This window comes from Dermacentor andersoni, chromosome 8, assembly GCF_023375885.2.
Source record: "Dermacentor andersoni chromosome 8, qqDerAnde1_hic_scaffold, whole genome shotgun sequence".
NCBI lineage: Eukaryota > Metazoa > Arthropoda > Arachnida > Ixodida > Ixodidae > Dermacentor > Dermacentor andersoni.
Genome location: NC_092821.1, coordinates 128607176 through 128624070, shown reverse-complemented (window position 1 = coordinate 128624070; position 16895 = coordinate 128607176). Strand labels below are relative to the sequence as shown.

General features: G+C 45.0%; 1 protein-coding gene across 2 annotated transcripts in view; it reads right to left on the bottom strand.

Moving 5' to 3' along the window:
* The window catches only part of LOC126525630 (nucleoprotein TPR-like), a 118857-nt gene that overhangs the window by 29206 nt on the left and 72756 nt on the right, over positions 1-16895 (bottom strand). For both annotated transcript variants that reach the window (XM_055067771.1, XM_055067772.1), the window contains exons 30-35: positions 15941-16043; positions 13636-13728; positions 12512-12645; positions 11265-11329; positions 7852-8063; positions 5866-6207 (exon numbers count right to left, since the gene is read on the bottom strand). In XM_055067771.1, coding sequence (XP_054923746.1) covers positions 5866-6207; positions 7852-8063; positions 11265-11329; positions 12512-12645; positions 13636-13728; positions 15941-16043 — 949 coding nt within the window. The remainder of the gene's footprint in view (positions 1-5865; positions 6208-7851; positions 8064-11264; positions 11330-12511; positions 12646-13635; positions 13729-15940; positions 16044-16895) is intronic.

The following is a 16895-nucleotide window of genomic DNA, read 5'->3' as shown; positions in this document are numbered from 1 at the left end:
ACATGGCTACATGCAACTGTAGTGCGTTTGCCAGGTGCATGATAGGGCTGGAGTACGTACGCACGCTCATGTGCTCCAGTCTGGCCGCTTATGTGATGCAGACCGACTTTGTCCTGCGCCAGCTTGACCGACAGATAGTAGCCACATCTACATTGTGCAATTAGAAGCACTGTTAACTGCTCAATACGAAGCAATGGCTACCAAGATGTCTAGCAAGGAGGTTCCAGGAGTAAGCATGCACTGGCAAGCGAACATGTGGCCTGACCTCAAGTTTCACATGGTTCCAGGCTAGTTGAGCATTCAAAACTAATAAAAATTAGCGAGATATGACAGCTAAGGCACTGACAAGCAGTGTGATCAAAGTTTAGTTCCTATGCAGGCGGCCATAGACGAGCATGAGCAGACGATCATCGGCTCCTTCTGGGAGTACGGAATTCTTATCGAAATTCAACACCCAGATTTTTGCTTACTTCAGCCTGTTTAGTAAACTGTATCAACAAATAGACACAGTAACAGCAGGAAGAAGTGCACTGATCCAAACACCGTTTTTGATTAACGTCAGCCATTGGCCAATGGCAGCCCCAAAAGGGTGAGGAGGAGGCCTCTGTTGAAAAGTGTTAGAGAAAAAAAAAAAAAGTCTTCCAATCCCCATTGTGGTTGGACAGCAAAGCTGTAAACAACAACTAGAACAATCACCCATTGCAATGTAGCCTGAATAAATTATTCACATAGCGACATCAACATGTGCTTAATCTAATGGTTAGCCTAAAACGTTTCAACAGCCTGTGACATGACTTGCATTTTCACTTCGTGCACCTGCAAAGAATGGAACAGAGAGAAGAGAAATGCGCTTAACTACACTTTCGCTGTGCCTTGTATGCACACTGCTCTTCAGGAGTCCTCACTATACGTGGCCTTCCCATAGCACTGTCACAACACAAATCAGCTGCCAGGTGGATTCTTCTCTTACATACGAAAGTATAATTACGTCAGCCCCTGCTTTGTGTGCTACAGTTGCCACTTCCCAGTAATTGCAGCATATGCAACTGTAATCTTAACCAGGAAACACCCACGGCGAATGCTACCCACAAAGGCGAACTTTCTGGTTTTTGATTTTTTTTTCCCTCTGCACGGAGGTGCCGTGGATGAGCAGAGGCGGGGGCGATCTGCTGGTGCTGCAAGGAAACCAGCGGCGCACGCAGCGCACCCCTCCCGAGTGTTTGCCCACGGAGATGACAGACTCACTAGGAGGTAGAGCTATACAGCTTCGCTTTAAAAGGCGGCTTTGCACTCCACTTGTTAGCCCCACATGCCGCACATGAGTGCAAATTGGTCTTGGATACTCACAGCAGCATATGCTATCTGCAGAATGTGTTCTTTCCACATAGCCCAAGGTGTGGTTCAGGGCCCCTTTAAGTCGACTTCGCCACAAGGTTTTTTTCAAAGTCAGCTTTCCCGCAATAAATCCGTGTTGAGTGGTAAAGCATACGAACGCCAAGAAGGCAATTGAGGGATCGTGTTCAAATGAACCGTGCTGGGAATTTGTAGCCCAAATTTCTTCTAAAAAAATGTTCGCATGGGAATCGGGTAAATACCATAATGAGGCATTGTGGAGCTGTTATCATTGCTTGAAAAACTTCCTAAGGCAAGTTCAAAATAGCCGTTCTCAGGAGGGGGTTACGTGTGCACAACGCATTCACTGTCCCCAAGTTCAGCCGAGACGGATGCTGCCACTACAGGGTGCTCGCAATTGGGGTCTTCATAATTGTCAGGTGCATGCTTGCTGACCGGTCAAGTTCGAATTATCTGCCAAAGGTCTATTATTTTCGGACTGAAATAATGAAAGCTTTGGCCATTAGAAATACCGTATTTACTCTCATAATGATCACATTTTTTTTGTCAGAAAAATTGACGTAAAATCAGGGGTCCGATCATTACGCGGGTTAAATTTCATGCGAAAAGAAAAATGTTTTTTGTTTTCGTCCCGCATTTGCTGCTGGACACCAAAACAAAAATGGCGGCCGACGGAGCAAGCCGAACGCTATTTTTTTTTCTTCTCGTGAGTACATTATGTGCATTGAGACAGTTTCTTCCGTATCAGTAATGAATAATTTTGTTAATATCAGCAAGGTTGCCTTTCAGGGGACAAAAACAGATGGGCGCGCTTAGCTGCCAGTGACAGAAACACATGACCGGCATGCTGCGGAAACTGCGGCATCTGTCTTCACTACTATCCTAATACGGCATGTTTCCGCTAAGGGTGGGTGAATATCTTAGCTGTGTTACAAGCGTCGGCTGTGTTACAACTATCGTTGCCGCTCGCGATTTGTTGCGTGCCCACTAGTGCAGATGAGAAGAACCGAAAGGCGCCTTTTTTGTTGTTGTTGACCAGAACGATTATAATGCCTACACATAATAAAGGCAAGTTTGGTTGCAGCTTTTTTTTAGTCATGGAAGTGCGGAAAGTGATGAAAGTAATGAAATGAGGCATCTACTTAACCCTTTCGCTGTCGGACGTTTCTGGCCGTGACGCACCCCCAGTGTCGGCTTGGTTTCAGGGAACAAGCATAACAGGGAATGAACATAGCAATTTATTTTTGATTATGATTGGTATACAAATAACATAGTCAATGCAATATGCACATTTCAGTGTTCTGCAGCTGTTGTTAGTAAACATCCTCATCATCATCAGCCTGACTATAAGATCCGTTCAACATCCGAATCTGACGATGCGGAACCCTCTTCCTCTCATGCGACTTTGTCCGAGTCCGAATCCGAGCTCGGCTCGTATTCTGAATCGGAATTCAGCCACCGCTCCCATGAGCAGACGAAGGTCCCGCGCGCCGAGCCATCCCAAAGTAACCGCGCGCAGGGAGGATGCGCTTTCAGTCGCCCGCGCAACGGAGAGAAATGTGGCGTTGCGTGATCAAGAAGACAGAGGGAGATGGAAAAAGGCTAAACAAAGTTCAAAGGGCTTTACGTTTACTGCTGCAAGTCGGAAGCGAGGGTGCGGCGAGAGAGCGAAAGCAGCAATCGAGTCACCCTTTTTGGAGAGGCAACGGCACGTGCGCCTGAACTTGATGCGCCGTAGCAGGCACACCAACAGAAGAAAAATAAAAACCTTCAAACCAGCGGAGATTACAGAACAACCCTTGAACCCATAACCACACGCGCGCGACGCATGATCCAGCGAACGCGGAGCCACCGCGCCACTCAGCAGGGAGAAAGTGGGGAGTGGCAGTCGCACCGTACTCTTCAATACATGGACTAACACAGGTCGGAGCGAATATACGAACTTGTAGAAAGAGTCTACAGATGGCATGGCCAATCCAGGAGCGCCTGCTTTGCGCTCAGGCGCGAAATTTTGAACACATGATAGAGAACGTACCGGTACGTCAGTGACACCGTGGGGGGGAAGCGCGATGACGTACCGGTACGTCCGTGACAGCGAAAGGGTTAAGAATGGTTGGTGCGTGCAGACTGTTTGGTTTGTCTTGAAGAGTCTTTCTTGTAGCATTCCACAGATGGTAAGCGCGATCATTATTAGCTAGACTTGGCACATGACATATCGCTGCGGCAAGTTCAGGGTGCAATCATTACACGGGAAATAAAAAAATCTACTTTCGACGACAAAATTCAGGGGTGCGATCATTACGCGAGTGCGATCATTATGCGAGTAAATACGGTACTTAGGCACTAAACAGGATCTTCAGTCGGGATCGAATCAACCGAAAAATTTAATTAACAAAAGTCAACTTTATTTGAATTGCAAGAGTTTAAAAAGCATGGGCATGTTTCAAACATGGTCATATTAACAGAGGGTAACATTATGAGAGGCACACAACTGATGTAGAAAAGCTGGGTTATGCCAATATTAAAATTTTCTACTATGAATTGAATACAAATATTCAGCTTGGAATATTGAATCGAATGTGGAATAATGATAAGCACTAATTAGAAAGTTCAGTTATTTTCATGTGTTGCAACTTTGAAATTACATTGTCATTGGTGAAAAATTAGACTAGTAAGCCATTATACTCAAAGATTGTGTACTAGGCTCATGTTAACGCAGAAGATTGAGTAATTCCCACTAGGTCTCCATTCTCACCAACCTGAGCCTTATTACACAGCATCAACTGCCGATAAACTTGGATGCATTTGACCCTGTGCCAGCCGTCACTCATCACATTTGCTGTCAAGCAATAAGCTCAGCATTGGGGGTGGCATCTGCAAAAGAGTGCACTCTTGCTGTCTGCAAACCTGCGCATTTTGCTAGTGAGAGACTGGCTTTCCTGCAAACTTGTACGTCCAGTGGCTAAGCGCACTTTACAGACGAAATTTTGCTAGCAGCCTGAAATATCACAAAATTCAGCACAAGAAAACGCACATATTCTTAGATAACATAGAAACAAATGCTAAGAACCGTGTTCGCTCCCGTATAACCAGCAGCATATTCCATTTGTTCCGAATATTCGTATCCAACTGAATTTTGAACATTTCTGGATACTTAGTTTTTGAATAGAATATGAATACAGTCAGAGCTCGATATAACAAACCCCAATTTAACGAAATTTGCTAAATATCGAAATATTTTCATTTCCCTATCTTAGTTGCATTGAAAACAGTGTATTCTTTTTTGCGAGTTAACAAAGTAATTTAGTGACACGGCTTCAATTTAACTTTAAGTTTTCGGCCATTTCAAGCCTGTACTTGGATCCTGTATGGCTAGTAAATGTAGCAAAAAGCTATAAATATGTCAGCCGAGGCAAAAGTTATTTTAAGTATTCTTCTGCATGAAAAGTTAGAGCAACAAATATGCTGTCAAAGTGTGTGCACTGCAATGTGGTAGGCATGAAACACCGCTGCACCATTTGGCTTGTTGGTAAACAATTTGCACAGGCCGCGGGGCACGCAACAGCTTGCAGTGCTTGGAGAAACCCTAGAGCCGACAATTCCTTCCGTGCAAGGGCGATGGAGAAGTAGTAAATGTATGGCAACATGATCAAGCATGTAATTTCAAGTAGCCTAAACATGGTGCGAAGTGTTCGCTCGAGTATTGACAGCGAGTTTGCGGTCATCGAGTGAGATCTGTGAATGTTTGCCCGAGCTCGTGTGACACCAATAAAACTATGGACATTACTTCGTGTAGTTGTCTCTTTGCTTTCACCATCAATGCCTTGCATTTCTGGTGAAATTGGCTTTCATTTAAATTTTTGCTAAGGACGACTATTCATATTTTTTTACAGTTTTGTTTTTAATTTGTGGGTGCCGGCTGTGGGCACCAAGTGCAGTCAGCCATAGAGTAAGATTTCCTCGCTGCACGATGCAACACATGGAAATCTTGGACGCCGTGAGCCACGTCGATGCATTGTCCTCATGCATGATCTGCACCACACATGGTGGCGCTCATAAACTTGTTATTATGACTTGACCTTCTGCAATGTTTATAAGTGCTACTAACCTGATACTATCCATCAGAATTGCTTTGGAAATTTGTAATGTTGCTTTTACTGCTGAAACTTTAAAACCTCGAATTAACAACATTTATGGTTTAACAAAGCTTTTCACTGCAAGTACAACTTTGTTATATCGAGATTTGACTGTATTAAAAATATAAATGATAATACTGAATAATACTCAATATTTTCGTATCTTCACACACCCACGAAAAAATCGAAATGGACAACAAAATTAGACCCACAGATACCATTTCCACGAATGTTTCCTCATCTGCTCCCATTTGGGTTATCTGTCACAAACACCTATGAACTGGTGTGGTGTCGAGTATCTCACTTGATTACCAGACTTTGAATTATCTAAATACAAATGTACAAGTCGGCATCATTTTAAAATCCTTGTACCTACCGGGAAATGAGATGTCGGATGTTGCAGAGGTGGGCTCCTGAACAGGTGTCACAACCACCGTGGCTGGTTGCACCTCGGCTTGCTGCGCAACAGGCGTAGGAGACACTGCAGCAGCGACCGACACGGACACAGCTGCAGGGACCGACGCAGACACTGCTGCAGGGACCGATGCAGACACCGCTGCAGGGACCGACGCAGACGCAGCTGCAGGGACCGACGCAGACACTGCTGCAGACACTGCAGTGGACACAGCTGTGGATGCCGTCACGGTGGGAACTGTAGCTGCCGCTGCTAGTGAAGCTGCTGCCGGTGCTGTTGACACTGCTGGGCTCTGTACTTCCACTGCACCGAGAGAGCATGACACATCAGCCAAGTGTGTAGGCGTTGGATAAAAAAAAATTTTGCTGAAAGCAGCAAATACGATTGTCAAAGCAAGCAGATAGCTTCCGTGGACCACAGAAGTCATATGGACACACTGGCAGTACTGCAGAAGTATACTGCCCATGCTGATAATGGTGTCTGATTATGCCAACACGAATTGTTAACATGCTTTATGTCAACGATTACGAGATCCCGAGCACTGTGGAAGTCGGCTAAAGTGAAATGCGGTGAGCTGGCAAGACAAAATGGTGCATCTCAAAGAATCATGTGCAGTGGACTTCGGCAACGAACATGCCCCATAATCGTCAGCCCAGACGGCGCAGAAACATGACAGAGTGCCACCATCAGCCACAGCATCTAGACCTTCAGGTGCCACAAAGCACTCGCAGGACAACATGCGTGCCTCAAAGAATTAGTGGGCATTAGGTGACAAATGAACCCCGGAGTTGGTTGTACGAGAGCATGTGCTCTTTGCATTGGTGCAGAAATCTGGCCATTGACCACAACAGGTGAAAGACCCAAAGAAAGCTATTCATTTTTTAAACACCCAGTCAATGAAGGCTACGAACTTACCTCTGAAGACAAAACAGCTTTACACTAGGAGTTCCACCCAACACAACACTGCGAACAGTTGATTTCACTGGCACCCAAGCTTAACAACAGCTCTGCTTTAAGGTAAAAATAACAGTGCGACAAAGACGAGGATAAAGAAAATGACACAAGTGTTGTCTTTACAACATGAGCGCTTGCATTGTGTCACTTGCCTTTGTCCTCATTCTTGCTTTTCTGTTAGTTTTTTACCAATTTGCCCAGTTTTCTTTCTTTTTCACAGCTCTGGTTTAATGATGCTCGAAATCATAGCTTTATATACACTGCATTTACTTGCAAAAATGCCCACTGTGGTTGCTCAGTGGCTATGGTATTGGGCTGCAAAGCATCCGGTTGCGGGATCGAATCCTGGCCATGGTGGCCGCATTTTGATGGGTGTGAAATGCGAAAACACCCGTGTACTTAGATTTAGGTGCACGTTAAAGAACCCCACGTCGTCAAAATTTCCGGAGTCCCCCACTACGATGTGCCTCATAAGCAGATAGTGGTTTCGGCACATAAAACCCCATAATTTAATTATTTTTACTTGCAAAAATAAACAAGCTTTCTTTTTTAACTTATGCAAAACAGACGGCTCCTTGAGCTTTTGCCTTGTCTGCTACATGCCCATTTGTCCAGGCTGCTTCTGCCCCATTTGCCACGAGGCTGCTCATCAACTTCCAGGCTGTTTTTGCCAGTTTTCCTGCTCAAAATCAACTACCAGGCCACTAGTATCTCAGCGCCATGGCTGCTTGTCTGCTTCGTGCAATCTCCTTTGGCCCCTTTGGCTGGTGCTCTAATGATGCCACGTACAATGGGAATGAGGAAGTATTTAGTAAAGCAATCAACGGAGCTTGTTGGTGGACGTTCATGATTATATTGCGTTTAGTGTTATACAGACGACTTGCGCTACATACGTCTGCGTGCTGTCCCTATCGTTCGTCTGTGTAACACTAGACGCAACATAATCACGATGAGGAAGGAATTCAAACCCAGGCAGGCGCCCCAGCCACTCACCTTCTGGAGGAGGAGTAGCTGTGGGCAGGGCCGCGGTGGGTGCCACGGCGGCGAGGCGAGCAGCCTGGGTGATGGGCCGGATGCTAGCAGTAGGGGTAAGCCGCGCCCCGCTGGGTCCTGGGCGCTGCAGCGCGGCTGCACTCTGCGGAGGTGGCGTCAGCGGGCGCACGTTGGCCGTCACTGGCTCGCCAAGTGCGCCGCTTCCGTGGCCACTGCACGTGCAAATAATTTACAGGAATCAGATCAGAATGGATTATGGGGACAGTCGACATTACATACTGGCTCTGGTGATAAGTCAACTGCAGCGTTACAAGACAAGAAAGAAGAGGGTGACAGAATACCACATACAGGTTCACTGAACAAAACTGAATGGATCGAGCCTTGATAAGTAGGGGTGTGCGAATACTCAACTGTTCGATTTCTAAACGAATAGTTAATGTTCAAATAATTTGATTTGCGAGTTGAATATCTAATATTTTATATCTCGAATACAGTAAAAGCTCGTTAATTCGAACCGCAAGGGGAAGCCGCTTCAGTTCGAATTAACGAAAGTTCGAACTAATGAAAGTGAAGGAGAAAAACAGTACACTGCGATTTGGAAGCAGCAGGGCATGTCAGAAATTTGGTGCATCAGAAAGTGAGGGCGTGTGCCCGCGGCACACGCCATCTTCAAGTCGCAGCTCTGGGCCCCGACTGTGCCACACCACCGATGTCCACCGAAACGAACGTTAGGCGAGGCTTAACACCATCACAAAGAATCACGACGGCCGGTACTTCCCAAGCTGAAAACAGACATGCACAACCGATGAAGACTGCCAAGACAAAGACGCTGAACATGTGAAGGTGGCAAAGGCCCCAATTCATCGGTTCTTGATTGCAAGCGCAGCTGCGATGCACTTGATCCGCTGTGTTTTGGTGCTTGCCGCGTTATCTGCCGCACATTAGTAGCTACACAAGATTTGCAACGCCTCCAAGATTCGCGACAGGCAAGAAGTCTCGGAGGTCACGTAGAACGGAGAGGAGGCAGCCGCTGCTACCTTCTGGCCGAGCCCGCGCCGGTTAGATTTTTCCCGATTTTGCCTTCTCTCGCCGTTCTCTCTGTTCCGGAGGCGACGCAGCCTTGTGTGTAGGCAGTAGGCACGTTTCTCTGGCTGTGTGCCAGGCGCCAAGCCGCTGGCACGGTGGCGCCTAGTTCGAATTATCCGTGGCGGAACCTTCTCGCGTTCGAATTAACAGACTTTTTTATACATAGACTTCTGTAGAGCTTGGCCGGACCAAATCGTACAGTTCGAATTATCCATAAATTTGAATTATTGAAGTTCGAATTAACGAGCTTTCACTGTATTTGATTTTTCAAATATCAGTACCTTTGATGAATGACCCGGCCATGGTCGTTGCCTTGACCTGCGCAGCGTTCCCAGGCGCGCAATCTTTATAGGTAAAAAGTTCAACCAGGTGGACCAGACCGACCAAAACGATTAACGCTATGCAAACAGAGGGAACAACGAAAGCAGTGCGAGTGGAAAGCATGGAAGCATGTGTGAAGACTGGGCTGATTAGCCACTGATGCCGATTGCATCAAATATGCAAGTTCAGTGTTCACGCAAGTAGATTCACGCAGTTTGGAGCTTCCTACACACATGAGAGCAAACAGACAAACATGGCACATGTGCTCGCAGTATAGTTCCCGGCTGGTCAACTGCGGACCCAAACGCCGCTTCAACGGCCATCAATATAACCCGTATGCGTGGTCTCATTACCGATTACCACATTGCTATGGTCCTCCTGATTTTAGAACTCTTTACCGTCGCTGCCGACCACAGTCGATGCGAGCAGCTCTGGGGGGGGGTATGAGTCCACCTAGTGTACTGGTAGGAGTCCTAGTGTACTGGTAGGAGTCCACCTAGTGTACTGTCCATTTCGGCCGCTGCTGATTGGATTCAGCTGTACGAATGAGGAGGAGACAAGGGCCCCAGCCAATCATCAGCTGCCGAAATAAACAGTCCACTAGATGGACTCCTACAGAAGGCCTCCCCTGATGACCACACACAATGATGCCGGCATAAGTGACATGATGCTCATTCCCCACCTTTGCCTGTTGCGCAGATTGGCCTTATAACAAGCTAATGATAACCACGCTCGCCACAGGAACACGAGTTGCGCTCTAAAACACACCCGTGAAACGCACCACAACCTGCTGTGATGTTGGTCTCCGAATCCCAAAGGCTATGCTTTTTAGTACTGCGAGCACCAACAAATGTCATGGCTACCATGTTTCAAACATTACCTGGTGCTGCTTCTCGGCAGAACACCTCATACAGAAAGAGCGTAGCCTCCAAGATGTAACAGAAAGATGTAAAGAAAGAAAAAGAAGGAAGAAAAGGAACACACAGCACCGCATCCACGTATTTATCTTGAAGGTCTTGAGAGAGGGAGAGAACTGACCTGCAACAGAGGCATTGGCCATGCACCATCGCCTACGTGCTACCGCGCACTAGCACTCTCCTTATCCACGATGGCGCGGAGTTCGAATTATTGGTGGCGGAGCGGATTTTAGCGTGGATTAGCGGGATGCGTTACATATTGCTTTCAATACATTGTTGGACGAACCACGACAGCTACTTCGAATAATCTGAAATTTCGAATTAACCAGTTGTGAATTAACAGGCTTTTACTGTACATCTTGATTCATAGGTGCCCAAGTAACTGGTAGCTGGCTACATTCTTGTTAAGTAATGTGGTTAGCCTCCTGAGCATGCACAGCACTGCGATTTTTGCACAAAATTTGGAAGCATAAATGTTTGTGTTAAATTTTCTGATATTTGGCATTTGATTTAATATTCGGCGTTTTTTTTTCTTGATTCGATTTGACATTCAATTCGAAATCTACCATATTCGGTATTGGCACACCCCTACTAATAAGCAAACACGAATGCAACAAAATATTGCGTTTAATGAAGCAAATGTAATATCTGTTTGGCCGTGGTTCACTTCAGTGAATATTTTACAGATATAATGAAACCTAAAATGTGGAATCCGACATGGTATCTGTTACAGCGAAGCACATTTTTGGTTTGCACATGGCTCAAGACACCACACGAGCCAAGCAAAATGCCTCAATCCCCGTAAAAGTATCCCTCTGGTGTCCTTTCACCATCTGAAGACTTCCGAGAACGTGGTTGCAGACCAACCAAACTTTTGTAGAACATGACACAACATTCGTAAAACCACACGAGCCCAAATTTGTAAACCTAATGGAAAATTCTTGAGAGTTGCCAGGTGTGCACATGGAAGCATGGACAAGAGGTAGTGAATTGCATAAGACAAAAGCACAAGGTAGAGTGGTGTTGAAATAAACATTGTGGTGTTGAAATAAAGTGAATTGAAATTGAATTGAAATAGAGTGCACTCACCTTGTCCTCTCCACAGGTGCAGTTACCATGGTAGGTTTAGCTTGCTTCTGCTGCTGCTGATTCAGCTGCGTCAGTTTCCCAAGAAATGAATCAATCATATTTAGTTGCTGCTCAATCAAACGGCCTGGCATGAGTCATGCCTGACATGATAATATGAGTAATAGCACATTCACAAAGCTTTGAAGAGTAATTTTTTTTTAAAAACATTAATAAAGTAACATTGGGTAAGTAACAGAACAATAAAGTAACAAGGAAACGTAAAACACAACTACTGAACATAAAAAAGAAGCTGTATAAATATAAGTTAGACTTGGAAACATATTACCAAGAATGCTGATAAATCCTCCTTTAACAGCAAATACCATGCAAAAGACAGCCCAAGCAATTTCAGGCATAGTTTGATAAACAAATCCTCAGCACCAACTATGGTCAGCAAATGTTACACTCACAAAGTGCCAATTTATTAAATGCTATTTTACAGACTTTACAACACTTACCTTCACAATAAAAAATTCAGAATTTTATGAAGGATCTTTTACTCAGTGATATAGTTGAAATTTATTTATTCAATCTATTAGTTGCCCTATAAATTAAATATTGTTTAATGTCTAGCTTGCTTTAAACTTGTGTAAATCGCATTTCATATTTATTGTCTCTCCAAATAATGTGAATTTTAAAAAATCTGGGGCACATATACAAGTGCAATCACCAACATTTCCGTTTATTTTTAATCGTGATACCTGAAAAAAAATTGTATTGTCGCTGTTGTCTTCAGGGTAGCAGGGCTTAATCAGGCATCAATGCCTTTAGCCATATCTCGCAAGACAATGTTGTATACTGACTTAAATATGCTTCAAATCATGCCTAAAGGATACTCAATACTCAATGTCAAGAGCTTAAAGAATGTGCTACAGAATGCATTAAACACACTTTTCAAGTTTATTCAGAAACCAAGCTACGTAACAATGGGTACGGATAACCATGGCAGTTATCCAGCTGCCGAGGCAGCCTTTCACATTTAAGGCGCGACATGCCACAACTGTTTAAATCGATCGCAGACTGACAAATAGTGTTCTGGCATTTAGAATAGCACACTTCAATAAAATAAAGAATAAACCAGTGAACCCCACAACTGGGTGCCTCAAATATCTCTTTGGAATGCTGCAACACAACAATGCAGTAAAATCAGTCTACAGTTCATTGTGAACTCCGTAAGGCAACTGATCCCAGTTCCTGTTGCAGCTCACCTTCTGGGTGAGTTCATCCACCTGGCGCTGAGCCCGGTCGAGGGCGTCGCGGGTGTCGCGCATCTCCTTCTCCTGGCGCAGCAGCCTCCCCTCAAACTGCGACCGCAGGCTGCTCTCCCGCAACGCAGTCTCCTCTGCAGTACGCAATGAAAGGAAGCCTTTCAGACTGATTCCCTTAAGCCAAATGGGTTAAGGTTTTCATAAGTGTGAAGCCAGCTTTCCTGCGAGGCAGTTGGCCCAACTAATGGCGGCATAGTCATTTTGACGAACAGTGTACAAGCACAGTTAACTCATCTTATAACATGGAAAACATAGATGTGGCTCTTGTGATGGTGCAGGAGACAAGCCCCTGCATGCACAGCTAGCCCTTCGTTTTCACCTGAATGGTGACAGGTGCCACCATTAGTTAGTTGGATGCAGTGTGGAGAAGCCCACTTGCAAAATATGAAAAGGGTCTGCAAACAGCACCCTGAAACTCATAATAAGCATGCAGGCCATACGAGCATAATCATCTGCCAGTAGTTAAACCCCCTTCGACTTCGAACCCAAAGTACCCAGAAACACTTCTGCACTCTTTAGCAAAGCCATCAAGCCCATTTGCTGATTGCGGCATTTTTTTCAAGCCTCTCTGACTACACAATCACCTGGTTATCGTTCTTTTGGATCCTCCTGGCTTCAAGATGCGCATCTGTAACACCATGAGCCTTGGCGCAAACAGTCAACATGCACCAAATAAAAACACTGGTGCCCCACAATAGCCCCTTAAGAAATCTGGACAACCTCAGCCTGTTCACAGGCAATCACTACTTTTTGGCTTATGATGGGCTCAACCCTTGCCATGCTCATCATGGGTATCTCGGTCCTTTTTGAATGGCTTGAGATGAAGTTTTTCCTTTTACAACGCAGATGACAATAGCTGCTCTACAGTCGTTTTTATTAAGATTCTCAAAACTAAATGGTAGCAGGTGATCCTAGTGTGCCAGGGTCATGCTGTTTGCATAAGAAAAAATGAGCCATAATGGTAACATTTTTACACAAAAATGAGTCCTGAAGTATTTAAGATGGAGCACCGGTGAGTTGAATGTGCTGGCATGGCATTCATGTAAATGAAGTTAGTGGCTTACGTTTCATCTGCTCCATGGAGGTGATGCGCTGGTTGAGACCCTCCAGGTTCTGCTTCAGCGTCTGGTTCTCCTTGGTCAAGGCCTCGTTTTTGGCTGCATGAACAACAGGACACGGAGTCAACACGAGTGAGTCGAACAACGAAACTGCAATTTTTCACCACAAAGCCAGGAGTAAAACTGACAGAGAAAGCGCCCGAGTCAAGAAAAGTTATTATGTGATGCAAACAAAGAAAGAGAAAAGCATTTATGAAATCCAGACTAAATATGCCCCTGGCAAGGGTAAATCCATATTGCAGGGAGTTTCATTTTCCAATAAAACATTCAGTACCCAAGACCATTTGGTTATGTATTGAGAAGAGGCAAAAGCTATGCTGTTGTATGTTGCTGAAAAAGCAGTGAAAATTATAGTCAGAAGAAAAATACAGATGAAAATTAGGTTGGCTGAAGAAAATGAGGCAAGTCATTATAGAGAAGGCCACAAAAAACAAAGTGAAAAGCGACTGAAAGCGACAACTTTGCATAAAAGTGAGACGCTGCTATCAGAAATTATCAGTTTGCTCTACACATTTGCTCATATACAGTGCAGCTCACTTATAACGATAACAATATATTGGTTATAACAATGAGGTGACTTCAAGTATCAACTTATGCGTTAGGGTTATGAGAGAAAAAAAAACATATATAACAACATTATTCACCGCATATTGGATATAATGATCAAAATTTTACCTTATGGACAACATTTTCCATGCAGAATAATCGTGACGTTTGCTTTGCCAAGTTCCCCTTAACCGAGATGGTGCAAAACGTTTGCCTACACGAGTTTGTATGTGCCACCATTACCGCGCAGCGTGTCCCGGCAGCGCACCGACTGCGAAATCCACGGAGAGCATCGCAAGTTGGCGCAGGATGCCACCACATGGTGCCAGTTATTTCACGTCATCACCAGTGAGCATCCAGAGAGTGAACTCACGCAGTGAGCAGTGAACCACGGCTGTGCTCTCTTTCTACAACCTCCCTCTCTTCCTCAACGAGCGCGGAAATGCGCTGAGGAAGCAATGGTGCATGCCCCGACAAAGTGCAAAGCTGTGTTGCTTGAGATGAAGCTGCAAATTTTGCAAGACTCAAAGTACCAGCTCATGCCACAATCATGAAATCTAAAACCAGTGACCATGCTGATGAACGGAAACGGCGGGCTTTTTGCACCAGGGTGAAACTCCCCTGTATGAAACCAACACGGCGGCAGCCACTGACATTACCGAACTCTGGGAGCACGTCGCTACTGGCAATAAAATAGGCAGTGCTTCGATGGAGGAGTTTCCGAGTGCGGATAGCACTGCCTCATTCTACGAAGAATCTCAAAAGGGGCGATCGCTGTCGATCGCATTGTGCGGCATTGTGCGACGGAGGCGACAAGATTGACGGTGGCCTGTCTTTGACACCGACCCCAATGTTCATGCAAAGTGCATTGTTGTCGACAGAGTCGCTCATTGATTTCATGTACGGTAAATTATAGCCGCCAGTGTTTGCGCAGCCGCTGGACGCGATGCACACCGCAGTAGTGAACCTGAAACTTCCGCGAAAGCAAGTGCAGATTTCTATTTCAGCGCGCCTAACGCTTGACACGCTGTTTAGAGGTATAACTAAACAGTTCATTTTTCACAGCCTTCTTTCTAAAGCGTAAATTCTTTATCGTAAGCAGCAAATTTGGTTTCGGAGCTATAAAGGTATGTTTGGCAGCTTTCTCTTTTTCTTTTCTTGCAGCAGTCCAGATATAGCAATGACTGGTTATAACGATAGGATGTTTAGTTCTTTTTGATATCGTTATAAGTGGACTGCACTGTAGCAAACATCACTAAGCTACAGAACCCGCATAAATTACAGTGACCGCGACAAAACCTTCTTCTTGAAGTACTCCAGTTTCCACCGCTTGTCCCCCTGTGAACAGCAATAATTCATCTTTGCAACAATAAGCAGGTGACAAAGGCGAGTACAGGAATATTGAAGACACAATAACCACACCAATCAAATGCTCCCTCACACTAAAAGGTATATTCTGTACTCAACATAAGACAAATGCTTTGCTCAGGCATTTGTCAGGACATGTTCCACCATCCGTCTCGTCATCATTCGATCAACGTCTGATCAACTGACACTGATCCACAAACAGAGCAACAACATTCTTTGTGGCCCTCAGAGCCTTGTGCACCGACGAACGGTGAGGTCTGTGAATCAAGAGTTAATGGAAAGCTGGCTGAAAGGATAATGAAACACAAGAGAATTCATTTCAACGTCACACACGTACTGTTGAAGTCGGCAATGCGCTTGCGTGCCTGCACGATGAGGCCCTTGGCTTGGTTGGCTGCGTTGTTCGCCTGCTCCTTCTCGGACACAAGCTGCACATTCTCCTGCATACAAGGCAACAAGCATGCGCATTCAGAAGTTTTCGCAACAGCTTTGCATAGTAAATTATTTCCGTCAGGATAGTACACAAGCACTTAAGATTAATCTGTCAGCAAAACATTGATTAACTCTTTCCCTACCATGCCAACCAGCTATCGATGGTTTGAAATGCCGCTTTTGAGACCTTCCACGCCGCTCACAGACACTCTGTGCCATCAGACATATTAAAGGAGAACTATGTTTTTGTTTGCTAAGCAGTTAGCTTTTTCTCCACCAGGCATCAAATTCTGAACGCGCTCCGAAGTTTTCAGATTGTCAAAGTAGAAAGCAAGAATGGCCATCTCTGGAAACAGTGCGTGTACCTCGAAAGATCGCAAATCTCATGATTACGCTGCATCTGCAGCTGATTTTTATTGATGAACTGAGCAGCAACGAGTCTAAAGACGCTGCTTTTTTGTCGGACTTTGACTCTGTGAGTGACGATGATGACGCAAACCAGCCCTGAACATCTGCGGCTGCAACCCGGCATGCCCGCAGTTAAATTTAGATTTTTGAGGGGATAGTGCTTATTAGATAGGAATACATCTTGTATATCTCATAATTTTTGTTTCATTTTGTTTCATCTCGTGTTGCATTTGAAAGTGGCTGCCACGCAAATATAATGGTGCCGGGAGATATTGACTCTCAGATGTTGCAACAAGCGCCTAATTTGTTGCAACAAGTGACCAATTTGTTGCAACAAGCTACCAATTCATAGCAACAATGGACTAATTCTTGCAAGGAACAAACAAAGTTTACAATAAATGAACAAAGTTGCACAAGCCTGGCACTGCACAAACATTGGGAGAAAGCATGCA